This window comes from Cebus imitator, unplaced genomic scaffold (genome assembly GCF_001604975.1).
Source record: "Cebus imitator isolate Cc_AM_T3 unplaced genomic scaffold, Cebus_imitator-1.0 Scaffold132, whole genome shotgun sequence".
NCBI classification, from domain to species: domain Eukaryota; kingdom Metazoa; phylum Chordata; class Mammalia; order Primates; family Cebidae; genus Cebus; species Cebus imitator.
In genome coordinates this window covers 4,668,803-4,686,025 of record NW_016107447.1, presented here as the reverse complement: position 1 = coordinate 4,686,025, position 17,223 = coordinate 4,668,803, and the positions used below count along the sequence as shown (strand labels likewise).

Sequence of the window (17,223 nt, the reverse complement as noted above, 5' to 3'; positions counted from 1 at the left end):
AAAAAAAAAAAAAATAAAAAATAAAAAAATAAAAAATAAAAAATAAAAATAAAAAAATAATAATAATAAATTAGGTTTGGTAGCCTGAGGGCAATTCTGCTTCTGTCTTAGCACTGGGCATAAAAGCCAGATGACCTCTGGCCACACAGGCTTTTTCTTTTTAATTACATTTGGAACCTAAAGTTTCTCAAACTCTCAGACAAGGCAGAGAGGAAACATTAGGTCTGACACCTCCACCAAAATAAATGATGTGGCATTACAAGTATAGAACAGGTCAAGCAAAGTAAACTGAGTTGAAAGCAGAAAAGCCTATAGTAAGCAGAAGACAAAGTAACAGATCAAAAGAGGGGGGAGCCCAGGCACAGTGGCTCACACCTGTAATCCCAGCACTTTGGAAGGCCAAGGCAGGCGGATCACTTGAGGTCACGAGTTTGAGACCAGCCTGGCCAACATGAAACCCTGTCTCTGCTAAAAATACAAAAATTAGTCAGGCATGGTGGCACATGCCTGTAGTCCCACTACATAGGAGGCTGAGGCAGAAGAATCACTTGAACCTGGGAGGTGGAAGTTGCAATGAGCCGACATTGCACCACTGCACTCCAGCCTGGGTGACAGAGCAAGACTGTCTTTAAAAAAAAAAAAGATATATAAAAAAAGATATAGTAAAAGAAATGATCAGAAGTAAAATGATATACTAGAAAATATCTATTTAACACAAAGAAGGCAATAATAATGGAGGAAGAGGGGAAAAAAAAGACAGGACATTACATGCACTTAACAACAAAGGCAACATACATGAGTCGAAAAAGGACAGAATTAAAAGGAAAGATGTTGGCAGAAGGAAACCATTTGGTTAATAAACAGAATATAATGAGTATCAAAATGATAAAAGGGGAAGATAGACAATTAAACAATGTCCAGAACAGGCAAATCTGTAGATTAGTGGTTACAGTGACTAAGAAATGGGGGAAGCAAAGAAAAGGAAATGGAGAGTGATTCCTAATAAGTATGAAGCTTCTTTATGGGAAACATCTCTCCTGGATTTTTATGTCAAGTTTTGAAGTAAAAAGAAATAATGGAAAAGTTTTGAGGAAAAAAAGGAAACTGTCAACTCAGCCAACTCTTATTCATGTGTAGGCTTTCAATCCTATACTCTTTTTGAGATTTTTTTAAAAAGTGATCTCTACTAAGGAAACAAGGTAATTTAAAACACCAACATAAGCAAAAAACTCTTTGTTTTTGACATAATTTGTCACAATTTTAAAGTTATAACTTTTCTAAAGGTCGAAATTCAAATAAATGTGACACTTAATCCGTAGCTAACAACACTTATATCAGTTAAACAAATTAGGAATCATTCATGTCCAGTAACTACAGAGAGGCTTCCAAACCACTGGGTAGTTCAGGCTCACTGAAAAGTAAAATCATTACCTGTCCACAGCTACAACCACACTCTGCGAGCTGGTCTCACCAACCGATTCTTGAAAGCTGGCCATCTGTCTTTTATCCACTCCGCCACTCACCAAATTACCTGAAACACAATGCACAAAATCAACAGCACTTCAAAAACAGTAAAGTATTTAGAACAAAGCATCCTGTTATGTCAACATGCAGAGACAGGGGACATAAATAAGAATAAATCTGCAAGTTCAAAAAACAAACATACTGATGATAAAATTAAAGTTATGCTTTGGCATTTGGCATTTAAAATACATTGATAGTGTAAGCTTTCTTGTTTGTACAAACCAATACCATTTTTATGGTATTAAAGGCCTGTATTTAGGAAAACAAATTTGAATCAATTGATATTAATCCAGAGCTCCCAGAACATGTAATGGCTCACACCTGCTGAATGCTTGGTGTGCTTTATGGAATTTCATTCCACTCATCCTCACGAGTACCTAAGAAGTGGGTGCTATTACAATTCTCCATTTCTCTAGAATCCATACTTTTAACCATTACACTGTACTATTCCATTCACTAAATGGGACCTAGAAGCCTACACTCTGTAGTTGGATGGCTAGGGGTTTGAATCAAACTACCAAGAGGGCAGTATGACATTGCTCATATCTTTTCACTCCGTGCTTCATTTTTCTCAATCACAAAATAGAGAAGATAACAGTCCCTATTCTCATTGGATTGTTATGAGCATTAAATGAGTTGAAATATATAAACTGAGTGCTAAGAATATGACGTGGCACATTTGTTTGTCCTATTTACTATTATTACTATGTTACATCAATCAGAAGAGTCTCTTAATCCAATGTATAGCCAGAGAAATAATTCTACTTGCATAAGACTACTGTTTAATTAAAGTCCCCCCTGCCCCCCAAAAGATGGAAGAAATGTTGAAATCTACCCTTTAAAATCTAGAGACACAAATACATACCACTCTAATGTCAGGCACTAGAGATCTGGCCATTTTAAAGCAAATGGTTTTTCTTCCCAATATAGTTATAGGTATAGAAAGAAAAGTAATGCACCCTACTGATTTTGGTAAAATAGACATTTTACTCAACAGTTTAATCACAATTAAGAGAGCTGAAGCAGCATGTTCACTTGCATTCATGAATACACTGTCAGATGGCACAAAAGGAAGAGACAGCTTACATAACAGTCCTGATAAGGTATGAAGGGTTTCATCCCGGTTAACTTGCAAATCTGTGACTGTCAGCTGCGGGGCTTGGTGTCTTACCCAGGCCAAGGCCCATGAACTCTTCTCCTGCCAATGTGTGGCTCTTCAGGCTCCCTTCTCTTTCACGCCCAGATCCAGACAGGTAACGGGTCTTCACACCCGTTCCTATCAGCTGAGCGAGCTCCAGCTGGCTGATGCATTTCAAGATCTAAGAGAAAGAAGGCATGAAGAAATGAGCTCCTACCTTACAGCCTAAAAAAGGGAACTGTAATCTTAATTTAGTAATTAAAGGAAAGTTGGTTCAATGGAGTTATGCCATATAGATGTTTATGCAAATTTAGTAAGCTCTCAATAAAGAGAGAAAAAGCATTGGACTGAGGTGGGGGATTCCTCCCACTATGCCACTTAATAGGCACACCACTTAGTCATCCTCACCTCCTTTTTCCACTCTCCCCCTGAGATGACAACACACCAGCCTCACTGGCCTCAGTGTTGCTCCTTTAACTTGTCACCTCTTGTCCCACCCCTGGAACTTTGCACTCATTGCTCCTTATGCATGGAATGTTTTCTCCCCATGGCTCGCTCCTTCAATTCCCAGCTCAGACATGTGTGTCCCTCTCAAAGAGATCTTTCTTGACTATCCTGAGATCATACCTTCCCATTACCAGGCCCTGCTCATACTTTCTTTTTTCTTAGTGTTTACCACTTTTTGGTATTATAACATATATTTGTTTATTTGTTTGTTTCCTGCCTTAAGTGCCAAGATGGCATTTACTCTGTCTTGTTCACTGCTGAACACTTAAGTTCCTGGCACTTAAAACCGTTGGCAATCGTTAATTGGTTTAACTAAAGGAATAAGAATATGCTCTAGAGCAGGCATGCAGTGGGAGGTAAGACTGAATCTCCTGGTCCTAAGGGATGCCTCTGGTGCTTGAGGATGCAGACCTGCACACAGGCCCTCTCCCACCTGAAGCTTAGCTGTAGAAACAGAAACTGGTCCCAACTTATATCAGAGGAAACACTGGCTACATGAAACTTACTGAGGGATGGCATGTAGACCTCCAGGGAAACCCTGAGGAATTTTCATGGGAACTTCTTACTGAAGCTCAGTGTTGCTTTTCACGCTGACCTTACAATTCAGTCCCAGAGTCCACTACACCACCGAGCACTGCAGAGTATCTTTACTTATACGTTGCTTTTCTCTTGACTGAGAAGTGGACTTAATTCCACCAAAGAGAATCATCCCCTGATTTCTTCACACAGCATGATACTGTTAAATTATTATCAGTAAGCTAGTAATGCCCTTTCTTTTGCAGAAGCTGGGGATAGCTGGAATTCGAAGTATGTCACCAATACTGAAAGGCCAAAGGCTTATTAGTTCCAAGCTGATTTCTCAGGGCTTCTGACAACCACAGAGGTAGCTAATTAATTTTCAACGTTTCTAGATCCTACCATAACACTTGGCAGGCAGCAGGAACTTCATATTGGTCATACCTCCCAGCCTAAAAAAAGTTTTAGAAGAAAAAGCAAGTATTCATTGATTCTCTAGGTATTATGACTCCTTAGGAGGCAGGAAATGATTTTAAAAAGCACACACCTCAAAAAATTTTTTTTTCCTTTTAGAGACAAGGTCTTGCTCGGTTGCCCCGGCTGGAGCACAGTGGTACAATCACAGCTCACTGCAGCCTTGAACTCCTGTGCTCAAGCAATTCTGCTCCCTCAGGCTCCCAAGCAGCTGGGACTACAGGCACGCACCACCATGTCTAGCTATTTAAAAAACAATTTTTTTTTTTAAAGATACGGGGTCTTGCTATGTTGCCCAGGCTGGTCTGGAACCCTTGGTCTCAAGCAATCCTTCTGCTTCAACCCCTAAAAGTGTGATTACAGGTGTGAGCCACTATGCCCGGCTGTAACTCAGTTATTTCTAACATGGGCTACTCAGAGTTGTGACAGAGAGAGGAAAGGCTGGTGAGGAGGGGCAAGGCCAGGTGCCACAAAGAAGACAGCCGGTAACACCACTGAGTTCTTACTACTTGCCAAATACAGTCCCAAGCCCTTTTCCTTCTCATCACCACCCTATGAAGGCTGCAGAGATAAAGAAGGTGGGACTTGGTGACAAAGTAACCTCCAGGCAGGAAGAGGTGGAGCCCCAAATTGGGCCCCAGCTGCCAGGCTCTAGAGCCTTTACTCTGAGCCACTTGGTCCACATGGGGAAGAAGGATGACAGCAATTTTCTTTCTATGTCAAACCGTCCTTTACAGTCTCCACAGCCTCATCTCTATTCTTTCAGTTTTCTCTCTAAACAAAACAGTAATACATGCAGATGGTAGAAAAAACTAGAAATGAAGAAAAACAAGAACAAAACAGTTTCCATTAATTCCATCACTCAGACAAGAATGTTAATGCTTTGGTCTATCCTTTCAAACTCCGTTCTCTGTGCATTTTCCCACAAGAGACAATGCCTTACAATGTCTTATAACTTATAATTTTACTGTGACTGTTTTCCCACAATAGTCTTTAATACCATCTTTATCTTTTTTTCTGAAATCTCTTTTAATCCATAGGTACCCTCCTCCCTTCCACTTATTTTTCTTGCAATTTATTTGCTGAAAAACCTGGTCATCTACTCTACAGGTCTGTCACACCTAGAGTTTGCAAGCTGTACCCTCATATCTAACAGGCTTCTCTGTTCATTGTTTCTCCTGTAAACTGGCAATATAGGCTTGAATTGATTCAGATTTGAGTTGGGGCTAGCACATTTCTTAGGTAGTATTGTGTACTTCCATCAGAGAGCACATACTATCTGCCTATCTTTTCTTTTCCACAACATTATTTTAAATGGCTACATAACCTAAGGAATGCTGTACCATACTTCAAAAAAACAAAAAAAACAATCTCTTATATTGTTGGGACATCTAGTTCTTTTTAACCCAGGCTTTTCCCTAGAACAAATAAAACTGCAACAAATATCCTTTTAAATACATTGTTGTACATATAAGTAATTGCATCCTTGGGTGAGAATCTTAGAATACTGTTTTAAAAAAATGTAAACTCACTAGCACTCTCCTGAACAGTTCATTGTGACTGCCGACCATTTCTAATCAGGCTTCTGGCTTTGTCTTAAATTTATATTGATCATAGGAGCTCCCAACCTCCCAAGAGGTACATAATGACTTTTTAAAAAGTGGCATTAATGTGGAAAGAAAGCTGCAACAACAGAAGTACACTTCATGGGGGACACTGGCTACTGGGTGCAAGGGTGCTCACTGTGAGCTGGTGCACCTGAACTCGCCCCCACCTTTCACAGCCCCAGAGAGGGTGATTTTCAGATACACGGGGTACAGTGAGGCTTGACTTCAAGAAAAATTGAATTGACCAAAAGAGATCAACAATGAATAAAAGGAAGTCAGGAGTCATCCTAACTGAGAAAAGGCAATTCAAAGAGACACAGACCTCATGCCAAGAATTCCCAAGGTAGTTGCCATCAGTGTGAGCCACTGTGATAAGTGTCTTAATGGTGTCGATGTTTTTCTGCTTCATTTCTGTGATGCTGGAGCTGGCTGTGAGCAGGGAGAAGCGAGCAAGAGCCTGAACATAGGCATCTCGTTCCAGCTGTAACAGAAGCCCGAGAGAAAACACTGTGACTCCAACCCTAGTGTGGCCATTCTCACATCTGCAGGGCTGGCACACTGGGCTTCTCTGATACCTTTTGTATGCACACTGACTGGCTTTCTGCACATTAACACAACAGTTATTCCATACTAATGCCCTCTCACTTTTGAAACATCTTGCAGAGGCTCTCTATGCACTGCCACATGTTTGAGAAGCAGCTTTTTCCTTTCTAATTGACTTCATTCAAACTTATCTGTCCCATGTTCCATTATGTCTGCTGAATGCTAAGATAGTCACATAAATTGTGACATCTCCAACAATTCTGCCAGGCAGGTCTGTTTTCTCAAGTTTACAAGTGAAGAAATGAATTGGTATCTTGGAAAGACATTAGCTGGGCCAATGTTACATGGCTGGAGAAGGGGCAGAGCTGGGTTTTGAAGCCTAAATGGTCTAACTTCAAAGCTTGTGGTCTTGGTATAAAAGAAAATGTCTAACTGTAAAATGAATGGGAACAGAAGATTGAGTTTTTAAAAATAAATGGGGTGCAACTTCTTACTGACTTACAAAGTGATTCATGGGATTTTGCCAACCTCCTAATTTCATAACAGTTTCAGAATTATATTTCATTTATTTGCTTAAGCTTTTCAAGTTTCAGAAGGTTTACAGACATATTCATATTGCACTGAGCTACTTGTTTCTCCAGGGAAGAGTTGGAAACATGGGAAATTATAATAAAAACTGATCTTAGAAAATAATATTTTTATATACCAAAGTAGGCAAGTTAGGCAGATGAACAGGAAGTCTGTTTTGTCAAGTCCAGTCAAGTAGCTTGGACCTTACCTTTTTTTTTTTTTTTTTTTTTTTTTAATTTTGAGATGGAGTTTCACTCTTGTCGCCCAGGCTGGAGTGTAATGGTGCGATCTTGGCTCACCATTACCTCTGCCTCCCGGGTTTAAACGAGTCTCCTACCTCAGCCTCCCAAGTAGCTTGGATTGCAAGCATACACCACCACGCCTGGCTAATTTTGCATTTTTAGTAGGGATGGGATTTCTCCATGTTGGTCAGGCTGGTCTCAAACTCCCGACCTCAGGTGATCTGCCTGCCTCAGCCTCCCAAAGTGCTGGGATTACAGGCATAAGCCACTGTGCTTGGCCTACCTATTCTTAAAGACAGTTTTAATCCATATCTCCATTTTTGCCCCTAATGAGCTGTCATCACGAAGCTATGGATTTCTTGTTAGTAGGCATGAGTAAGTAGTTTGCTAAGACTCTTGATTAACTGACAATTTCTGATAATATCTAAGTTTTGCCAAATCTAAAAGAATACAACCCACGAGTATCTCTGGAGCGTTGCTGACTTATACCTACCTGCATTCCAAAGATGCAGGCAATCCGGATTGCACATCGGATGCCTTCCAAACACAAGGAGGCCACTTCAGTGTCGTCACAGTTCTGGAGTCCAATGCTGTAGGCTGCCAACAGTGGCGTCCACACCAGCTATCAAGGAAGGAAGGTTTCGGTAACATCCAGAGTTTTAGCATGCAAAGAGCAGAATCCGGCTTAGCCACATTGGATACTCACTTTGAACATTGGCCGGACGTGGTCCAAGTGAGTGGCACTCGTAAACGGGGCTTTAGCATGGCTCACAGCCTCCATCAGAGCTTTGGCTGTCTTAGCCATTTGCTCCATCTCCAAATTGTACAGGAGCCGCCGCTGCTTTTCACTAGCCACATCTATAAAGTAAGAGCATGACAGGTGTGGCTAAGTCACTGAGGGCTGGCTACATGCCATGCACTGTTTCAAAAGATGCACAATGTCTAACTCATAAATCCTCCTAACCATTTCATAAGTCTGTTACAAATATTATTACCATTTACAGATGAGAAAAATGAGGCAGAGGGGGTAAGTCACTTGCCCAGGGTCATACAATTACTAAGTAGAGGAGCTAGGACTTGATCTACGGCAGTATGGCTCAAGAGCCTGCACTCTACACCACAACCCTTTGCTGCTTCTCAAAGAAACTGACAGCTCCCCAGGCGCCATAACTAAGAGAATTCTAATCAAGGTGGGCACAATCACCACTGAATTAAAGCAAAGTTTTAAGGAACACTTTCTGGGAGTAATTTAGTTATCAGATTACTACTTGTAAATTCCTTCTTGCTCCTCATCAGAAATCTAGCAAGACAGTGACATTATAAAAGACCCAACAATAATTAATTCAATCACATTTCCTATTCAGATATCTAGATATGTACATTAAATTTATCACCACAGTACCTAATCATGCATTCTGATACACTCCGGAATTAGAATTAAAAGAAATAATTTGCGATTAGACCTTACTCTGCTTTGTAGATTTGGTTGCAATACTGTGCTCTTTTGTTTCTTTCATTGCAATTTTCTTGCCTTCTATCTCTTCATAGATGCTTGAGAGATACTCTTCTGGCAGGTCTTTACTATCATTGATACCCCGATTCATTTTAATATACTGCTCTTTTGTCATTTTATTTTTTACCTGAAATTAAAAAAAAAATTACAAACCATTTTAAAAACATCCAACTGCCCAAGTAAAACCACTTTTAGCTACTACAACATGTAAATCATTAAAGTACTTTACCTGAGGACTGTGCAAGTCTGTAGTTAGCATAATAATTGAATATGCTAGGACATAAGCAGTGTCAGCACTAGCAAACAGAGTTTGCCTGGAGGAAAAAAATTCAAGATATCAACATTCATGGTAATGAGGTTTGGAAGGTACAATGCTAACAGAGACACACTTCACAAAAAAAGCAGCCGACTACTCCCCCCATTCCAAATGAGGCAGGAGTTTTCGTGCTTTCATTATCACTGAACAAGACATAGCAACCCGAACTATAGAAAAATCTCATTAAGAATCCGTATTAGCCGGGCGCGGTGGCTCACGCCTGTAATTCCAGCACTTTGGGAAGCGGAGGCAGGCGGATCATGAGGTCAAGAGATCGAGACCATCCTGGCCATGGTGAAACCCCGTCTCTACTAAAAATACAAAAAAATTAGCCAGGCGTGGTGGCACACGCCTGTGGTCCCAGCTACTCGGGAGGCTGAGGTGGAAGAATCGCTTGAACCCAGGGGGTAGAGGTTGTAGTGAGCCGAGATTGCGCCACTGCACTCCAGCCTGGCGACAGAGCAAGACTCCGTCTCCCCCCCCCAAAAAAAAAAAACTGTCAGCTATCAGAGCACAGGGCAGTGATCAGTGGACAAGCATCCTTTTTTACCCACCTTATCTCCTCAAAGCCGCTCCAGCCGGGCGCAGTGGCTCACGCCTGTAATCCCAGCACTTTGGGAGACCAAGGTGGGTGGATCATAAGTTCAGGAGATAAAGAACATCCTGGCTAACACGGTGAAACCCCATCTCTACTAAAAATACAAAAAAAATTAGTCTGGCATGGTGNAAAAAAAAAAAAAAAAAAAAGAATCCATATCAGATTTTAGGCTTCTTTGGCAAGGTGTGGTGGCTCACACCTGTAATCTCAACACTTTGGGAGGTAGGTGGATCCTTGAGGTCAGGGGTTTGATACCAGCCTGGCCAATATGGTGAAACTCCGTCTCTACTAAAAATACAAAAATTGGCTGGGCATAGTGGCAGGCGCCTGTAATCCCAGCTACTCGGGAGGCTGAGGCAGGAGAATCACCTGAACCCAGGAGGCGGAGGTTGCAGTAAGCTGAGACTGCCAACTGCACTTCAGCCTGGGTGACAGAGCAAGAGTCTATCTCAAAAATAAATAAATAAATAAATAAATAAAAATGTAGGCTTCTTTGAATAAAGCAATTTCAAATAAATTTTTTAAAAAGACCCCAAGGAGCATCTGGGGCCAAGAATAGAGCAAGGCAAGTGGGCACATCAGGAGACCTTACATTCAGTGCTGACCCTCAGAGAGGGCATCTCACTACATTTTGCACACTAACTGCCTCGAGTGCCTCCCCCAACATTTCCCCCAAAGGAAAATATTTACGTTGTTCTAAACAACATGCTGGTGAAGTCTGACTTTTTTGCCTATGCCAGAAGAGAAAGACAACATGTGGATGCACAGACTTATAAGATATGAGGCTGAAGCTAGGAGCTGTCCTGTCCAAACTATCCATAATAGGAAAAGTAGAAATTCTGAAGAACACAACAAAAGGTCTTTTAATATGAGATGTAATTGGGTCACATATTAACTGACTGAACAAAACAGACCAAGGTTTCCAGGTCCACATAGGAGGTACGTTTAAAGTAAATAGCATCTAATTATGCCTTCAGAGAGAGATCTAATGTCTATTTGGTTAAAATGATCATATGGTGCCTTTGCCAATCCTGCCATCTCCTGGGGACAGCATGCTATATGCTGGGAGGACTGGGATCAATTAATATGAAAACAAAGTTGACTTTAGAGGCAAACTGTTATTAAAATGTTTCAAGCAGGTGTAGTAGGTCACATCTGTAAATCCCCCACTTTGGGAGGCCGAGGCTAGGGGATCCCTTGAGGCTACGAGTTCAAGACCAGACTGGGCAACATGGTGAAACTTCATCTCTGCAGAAATGTTATACAAATGATTAGCCAGGCACAGTGGCACGCACCTGTAGTCTCAGCAATTCAAGAGACTGAGGTGAGAGGAGTGACTGAGCCCAGGAGATCCAGGCTACAGTGATCCGCGATCATGCCACTGTATTCCAACTTGGGCAAGAGAGCAAGACTCTGTCTCAAAAAAAAAAAAAAGAAAGTTTCTGCTGAGCAATTTCTACATTATAGTCACAGTATATTCAGACATATTTCTAATTTAATGTTCAGTGGAGAGAACATGAACTTTTTTCTTTTTTTTGAAATACAGTCTGCCTTTGTCGTCCAGGCTAGAGTACAGTGGCGCAGTCTTGGCTCATTGTAGCCTCCAACTCCCAGGCGATTCTCCTGCCTCAGCCTCAGAGTAGCCAGGATGACCTGGCTAATTTTTTTGTATTTTTGGTAGAGATGGGCTTTCACCACATTGGCCAGACTGGTCTCAAACTCCTGACCTCAAGTGATCTGCCTGCTTTGGCCTGCCAAAGTGCTGGGATTACAGGTGAGAGCCACTGTGCCTGGCCCAGACATGATGAGCTTTTGAGGTAGATAAATCCATATTCAACCCTGGCTCTGCTCCTTACTAGCTGATTAATTCTGGACAGGCTGCTTAATCTCTCAGATTCTCAATTTCCTCATCTGTAAAACAGGGATACTATTCCCGGGCTTGCCATTTATTAAATGAAATGCATGTAAAACCCATGGCATGGCCCATACACAAGAGGTATTTAATAATGGTCTGTTCTCCTTCCTATTTCCACTTCTTACAAAATCACGAACCGCCCATCGAAAAAGGTCCCCAAATAAAATCGCATACTTTGGTGGTTTTTATTAGCTATGTAGCCATTTCTGTAACCTGCTCATCAGTATGTAATCAAAGAAAAACCAAAATCCTTGAGACCTACTCCATATATTAAATCAGGGGGACTGTTTTTGATTAGGGAAGAGGTACCCAATTGTCTCCTCTCAACTTATGAAACTACTCTTTTATAGAAGCTAACAGCACAGAGCTAACAGCACAGGCTTTAGCTGTGTGATCTTGGGCAAGTTAACCTCTCTGGTCCTCAATCTCTTTGTAGGATAGGGACAAAAACAGATTATGTGAGGTCTTCTGTGAAATAATCCCTTAGCACAGTGCCTGGCACACAGTAAACAAAAGCTCTAGTTGCTTGGAACAGATATACAAAGATTAAACCCCAACCAAATTAAAATTAGTGTTCTGAGGCAGGCAAACAGATGATCTGGAAGGGACTCAAAATCAGTGCTCACCCTTGGTTGCATTCTATGTATCTTGCAGCAAACTTCTCCATTAATCGGTCAATCTTTTGGGCTTCCCCAGGTAGGCGGAAACCTTCTAGGAATGTCCGCAGAGCTGAGACAAATTCTTTTTCACAGAAGTCAAGCTGGTCCACGTAGGCATACATCACCTCCTTGTTGAACCTTGCACTATCGCCCAGAAAATCGCCTACTTGGGTCTGAAACATATACATTCACTTATATCTAGAAATTGTCAAATACAAACCCATAGCAAAAGCCAGCAGCCAAAGGGTGGAGTCAGAATAGCCTGGCCCTAACTGGTCAGAACAGGCTGAACTGCTTAAAAAGCTAGGGAATTCCCTGATCTGCCCACCTACCCACCCCTTCCAAAAGCAACCTGTCCTGCATGGATGAAGGAAGAGGAGGGGAGGCACAAGAGACTTAAAATGGAGAGAATGACGGGGCTCAGGTTAGTTGTAGACAGGCAGCCAGAAGAACTGTTTCTAGCATTCAAGGAACATTTCTAGCTCTGACACTCACCCAGCAAATACACAGCCATCTGCTAGGAGGCTAGTTTATTCCCATCAAAGAGCTTTCTGCAACACTAGCCAAAGGGACACGCAGGACTGTGGTAACCAAGGGATGGACAATAGACAGTGTACTCAGGGCCACCCAATCTCAAGGTGAAAACTGGTAAGGGATCACAATCGCCTGACAGAACTCACATGCAAGTGCTACAACCCCAGCCTTACAGAATCCAGGCGCTCCTCCTGGTGCAGGAATTGGGCTATGTCTTCAACTGATGTTCCCAGCATGCCCTGCTCCTGGAGAAACTGGATCCCCCTCTTGGGTTTCTTGTTGAACCTGTTTCAAGCAGAGATGGGACACAAGCTGCTTATTTCAGAATCTGGAGGATAGCAAAAGCTGGTATTTGAGATAAATCATATAGAATACTAGGAACAAGTGATCACATATAAGCTAGTAAGGTCACATCTGTCCTAGCAGCTTTTCCAAATTCCACCTTCAATTTCTGACCCAGCTATGTCTGGTCAGAGTCTGCTGGTTGTCACTTCATATCCATGCTGCCCTTCTCCAATACCAATAGAACCCTAGGTGTTTAGTTGGGAACACAGCCATGTGGAATAAAAACATTTCCCTGCCTCCCTTAAATAAAGGATGGCCACGTGATAAACTTCTAGCCAGTGAGATATGACCAGAAGTGGTGTGGGTACTTCTAGGAAGGATTCTTAAACAAAGCTGACTCAGGAGGGAAGTCTGCTCTTTTCTCTTTTTGTTCTTTCCCTCTTCTCCAGAATGTCTGTGGGATGACTGGTACCCTAGCAGTCATCTTATACCATGAAGCCACTCTCTCTGGCTAAATATGGTGAAGCAGACAGATAAAAGGCACCTAGATCTCTGATGTTCTTAAGAGCAACCCTAAGAGCCTTAGACCTGTCTGCTTTTGGATTTCCTTGAGCGAGAAATACAGAGTTAAGCATGTTATTTTGTATTTATTTATTTTTTTCCCTTTCTCTGCTTTTTCTTTTTTTTTTCAAAGATACAGGGTCTCACTGTGTTGCCCAGGCTGGTCTGGAACTCCAAGCAATCTTCCCACCTTTGCCTACCTAAGTGCTGGGATAACAGGCATGAGCCACCATGCCCAGCCCATTTTGTATTTCTTGTTAAAGGAAGGCAAAGCTAACCAATGTGTATAGACACAACTTATTATTTACCAGGCCTGAAGCTGGAGGGTGATATTCATGTGTAAGCACAAACTGGCAAGTGTCATGAAAGACACAAATGGGGCAAGGATAGAAATTAACTTGGGATCTGTTCAGATAGTGCAGTTGCTAAAGTTGGCCTCTTTGAGGAAGAGATGTTTTACCAAGTCTGTGGAATGAAAAAGAGCCAAGAGAATTTCAAGCAGAAGACACCATGATGAAAAGAGTTGGAGGTGTTCAAGGGACTGAAAATACATCATGTGACTCGGGGGAATTGGCAGGAGATGAGATCAGCAAGTGAGGCCAGAGGCTGGGTCAGGCCATGGTGCAGAACAAGAAACCTGGAATGATTTAGGCAGGAGAGTGATAAGACTTGATTTATGTTTTTAAAAGATTACTTTAGCTGCCGTGGGCAGAATACACTGAAGGGAGGTAGGGTGGTGAGGGTAGAAATGAGAAGATCAAATTAATCAATTAATAACTGAGTACTGTAACTTCAACTTTTAGAATAAGTTGAATTTACTAAGTTATCTAGTCATTTACAAGTTGGAATATGATATATGACTTTGTATATGTTGATGTGTGTAAAAGATTGGAAAGAAACATATAAAGATTTACCAATGATTGTGATGATGATGTTGTGATTATATGGGAGAATGTCCTTTATTTTTCAAAGAGATTCGGCTGAGGTCTCATGTTGGCTACCAATTACTTTCAAATGGTTCAGAAAAACATACATATAAAATAAAACAAACAAGACAAACAGTAATTTTTTGGCATGTTGAAATTTTTCATAATATATAGTTGGAAAAATATGCTACCAATGGTGAGTTCCTCAGGCAGTAATTTTATGAATGATTTTTACATTCTTACTTTATACTTTTCCGTATTTTCTAAATTGGTTTTATTATTTTCATTAGAAAAGGAAAAATAAATGCTGTATCAACCCACAAAGGTATTAAAAGTTTTCTCTCTCGGTGCATAGACATACACACATACTCATTCACTCATTGCCTGGCTCAATCAGGCTTGGCTACAAGGGCCAGCATCAGCCTTTTGTAAACAGGCATTTCCTTTATAGAAATCAGTCCCAGGTTCCCAGAGAAAACATGGCTTTGCCAGAATCCCTGAGAGTGGAAGGCTGGAATGGCAGCCACACTCACAGCTCGATGCCGTGTTCGATGATTTCCTTTTGTTGCTTGATGACTTCAAACTGCTCAGGGTCGTCCTGAATGGTTGTCTGGGTCCCCGAGGACACTGTGGACTCCATGGATGTCACACTACACCGTCTCGCCATGTCAAGGCCTTTCCCATCCCCCATTTCCTGATCCGCAAGCCTCTCCTGACCTGCAGGGACACAAAAGCAAAGCAAATCAAATAAGCAGGTGGGACACAGACACAGCCAAGCAAGGTCTGGCAGCACGGCCCCCTTTCCCAGATCTGTAATAGCAACAAGTCTATACCATAAGGAACGTAAGCATGAAACCTTAATATTACTCAGATACTTTACTTAAAAACTTATTTCTTCATGGAACTTGATGAGCTAATTCTAAAATTCACATGAAAGAGTAAAAAAGGCAAAAAGCAGTCAAGACAACTTAAGAACACTGAATAGGAGGACTTGCCCTATAAGGTACCCAAAACAAGTGTGGTATTGGTGTTAAAACAGATAAACAGAAAAGAACAGAAAATCCAGAAAGAAGGCAGGGACAGTGGCTCACATCTGAAATCCCAGTGCTTTGGGAGGCTGAGGCGGGAGGATCACTTGGGCGGGAGGATCGCTTGAGCCCGGGAGTTTAAGGCTGCAGTGAGCTACAATCACATCACTACACTCTGGTAATGGAAAGATACCCTGTCTCTTAAAAAAAACTGAAACTGCACAAACAGACTTACATACATAGGAAAATATGGTATATCATAAGGGTGAGGCTTTGAATCAGTGAGGGAATGAGCAACTACTAAAAAGGCACTGGAACAACTGGCTATCTGAAACAATGAAGTTCCAGCACAACTCCAGATGCATTAAAAGCAGGACTTTCAAAATAATATAGGTATTTAGCAAACTGAAAAGTCTTTTTCAATTCTAAGACAACTATAACAAGATAACTGTTCCCAGCAGTCGTGGGAGCCTATTATGAATAGAGGTGGGTGTGGCAGCAATGCTCTCTTACCGAGACTGGTCTGGTGGTTGGGATTCACATACAGGTCTTTGCTCCACTCCACCATGCACTTGAGAATGGACACGAGGCACTCCAGGCCTTTCTTCCTCAGGCTGAGCTCCTAAGGGACAAAGTGACACAGGGTAGAGGCTTAACAGAAAAATGAAGAGACATCTATGGGGCTCTTTGGGACCCCTGTGAGGCTATGGGATAAGACAGTCAGTGCTATTAGGGATGAAACAAATCCAAGGCTAAGAAATGACAAGTATTAACGATACATTGCAAAAACCCTGGACATCTCTAAAGGTGTGCATTATAAACATCCCAGCAGCAAAAATATGGGATATGCGGTTTCCTAAAATGAACAATATTATTTGAATTTTCGAAGTTTTCATTCACTGCTTGTGTGATTTAAAGAAAAAAAAACCTTAAATTTTAAAAATTTTTAAAAAAATAACAAGGTCTTGCCGGCCACAGTGGCTCATGCCTGTAATCCTAGCACTTTGGGAAGCCAGTGCAGGTGGATCACCTGAGGTCAGGAGTTCAAGACCAGCCTGGACAACATGGTGAAACTCCATCTCTACTAAAAACACAAAAATCAGCAGGGTGTGGTGGCAAGCACCTGTAATCCCTGCTACTCGGGAGGCAGGAGAATCACTTGAACCCAGGAGGTGGAGGTTGCAGTGAGCCGAGATCACATCACTGCACTCTAGCCTGGGTGACAGATGGGAGATTCCGTCTCAAAAAACAAAACAAAACAAAACAAAACAAGGTCTTAACTAGTGACTCTGAAAAAAGGAGAAAAGAACCTTGAATTATGTAGCAAGTAAGTAACTCTGGATACAATGTATCCCCTAAATACCACAAATACATTCCAATTTTAAGGCTCACTCTTTAAGTAAATAAAAATGCTGATTTTCAAAAATAAATAGCATTCTTAAATAACAAGTTGAATATGAATATATCTAACAAAAATGCAGCTGGACACGGTGGCTCACACCTGTAATTCTAGCACTTTCCAAGGCCGAGAAGGGCAGATCACAAGGTAAGGAGTTCAAGACCAGCCTGGCCAACACAGTGAAACTCCATCTCCACTAAACATACAAAAAAGTTAGCTATGCGTGGTGGTGTGTGCCTGTAATCCCAGCTACTGGAGAGGCTGGGGCAGGAGAACTGCTTGAACCCGGGAGGTGGAGGCTGCAGTGAGCCAAGATCATGCCATTGTACTCCAGCTCTGGGAGACAGAGCAAGACTGTCTTGGACAAA

General features: G+C 41.7%; 1 protein-coding gene across 2 annotated transcripts in view; it reads right to left on the bottom strand.

The window, feature by feature from the left end:
- Positions 1-17,223, bottom strand: part of ARFGEF2 (ADP ribosylation factor guanine nucleotide exchange factor 2) — a 97,707-nt gene that overhangs the window by 35,364 nt on the left and 45,120 nt on the right. For both annotated transcript variants that reach the window (XM_017541378.1, XM_017541379.2), the window contains exons 13-23: positions 15,970-16,078; positions 14,962-15,145; positions 12,830-12,941; positions 12,090-12,295; positions 8,864-8,948; positions 8,590-8,761; positions 7,828-7,979; positions 7,615-7,743; positions 6,089-6,247; positions 2,696-2,843; positions 1,432-1,531 (exon numbers count right to left, since the gene is read on the bottom strand). In XM_017541378.1, coding sequence (XP_017396867.1) covers positions 1,432-1,531; positions 2,696-2,843; positions 6,089-6,247; positions 7,615-7,743; positions 7,828-7,979; positions 8,590-8,761; positions 8,864-8,948; positions 12,090-12,295; positions 12,830-12,941; positions 14,962-15,145; positions 15,970-16,078 — 1,556 coding nt within the window. The remainder of the gene's footprint in view (positions 1-1,431; positions 1,532-2,695; positions 2,844-6,088; positions 6,248-7,614; positions 7,744-7,827; positions 7,980-8,589; positions 8,762-8,863; positions 8,949-12,089; positions 12,296-12,829; positions 12,942-14,961; positions 15,146-15,969; positions 16,079-17,223) is intronic.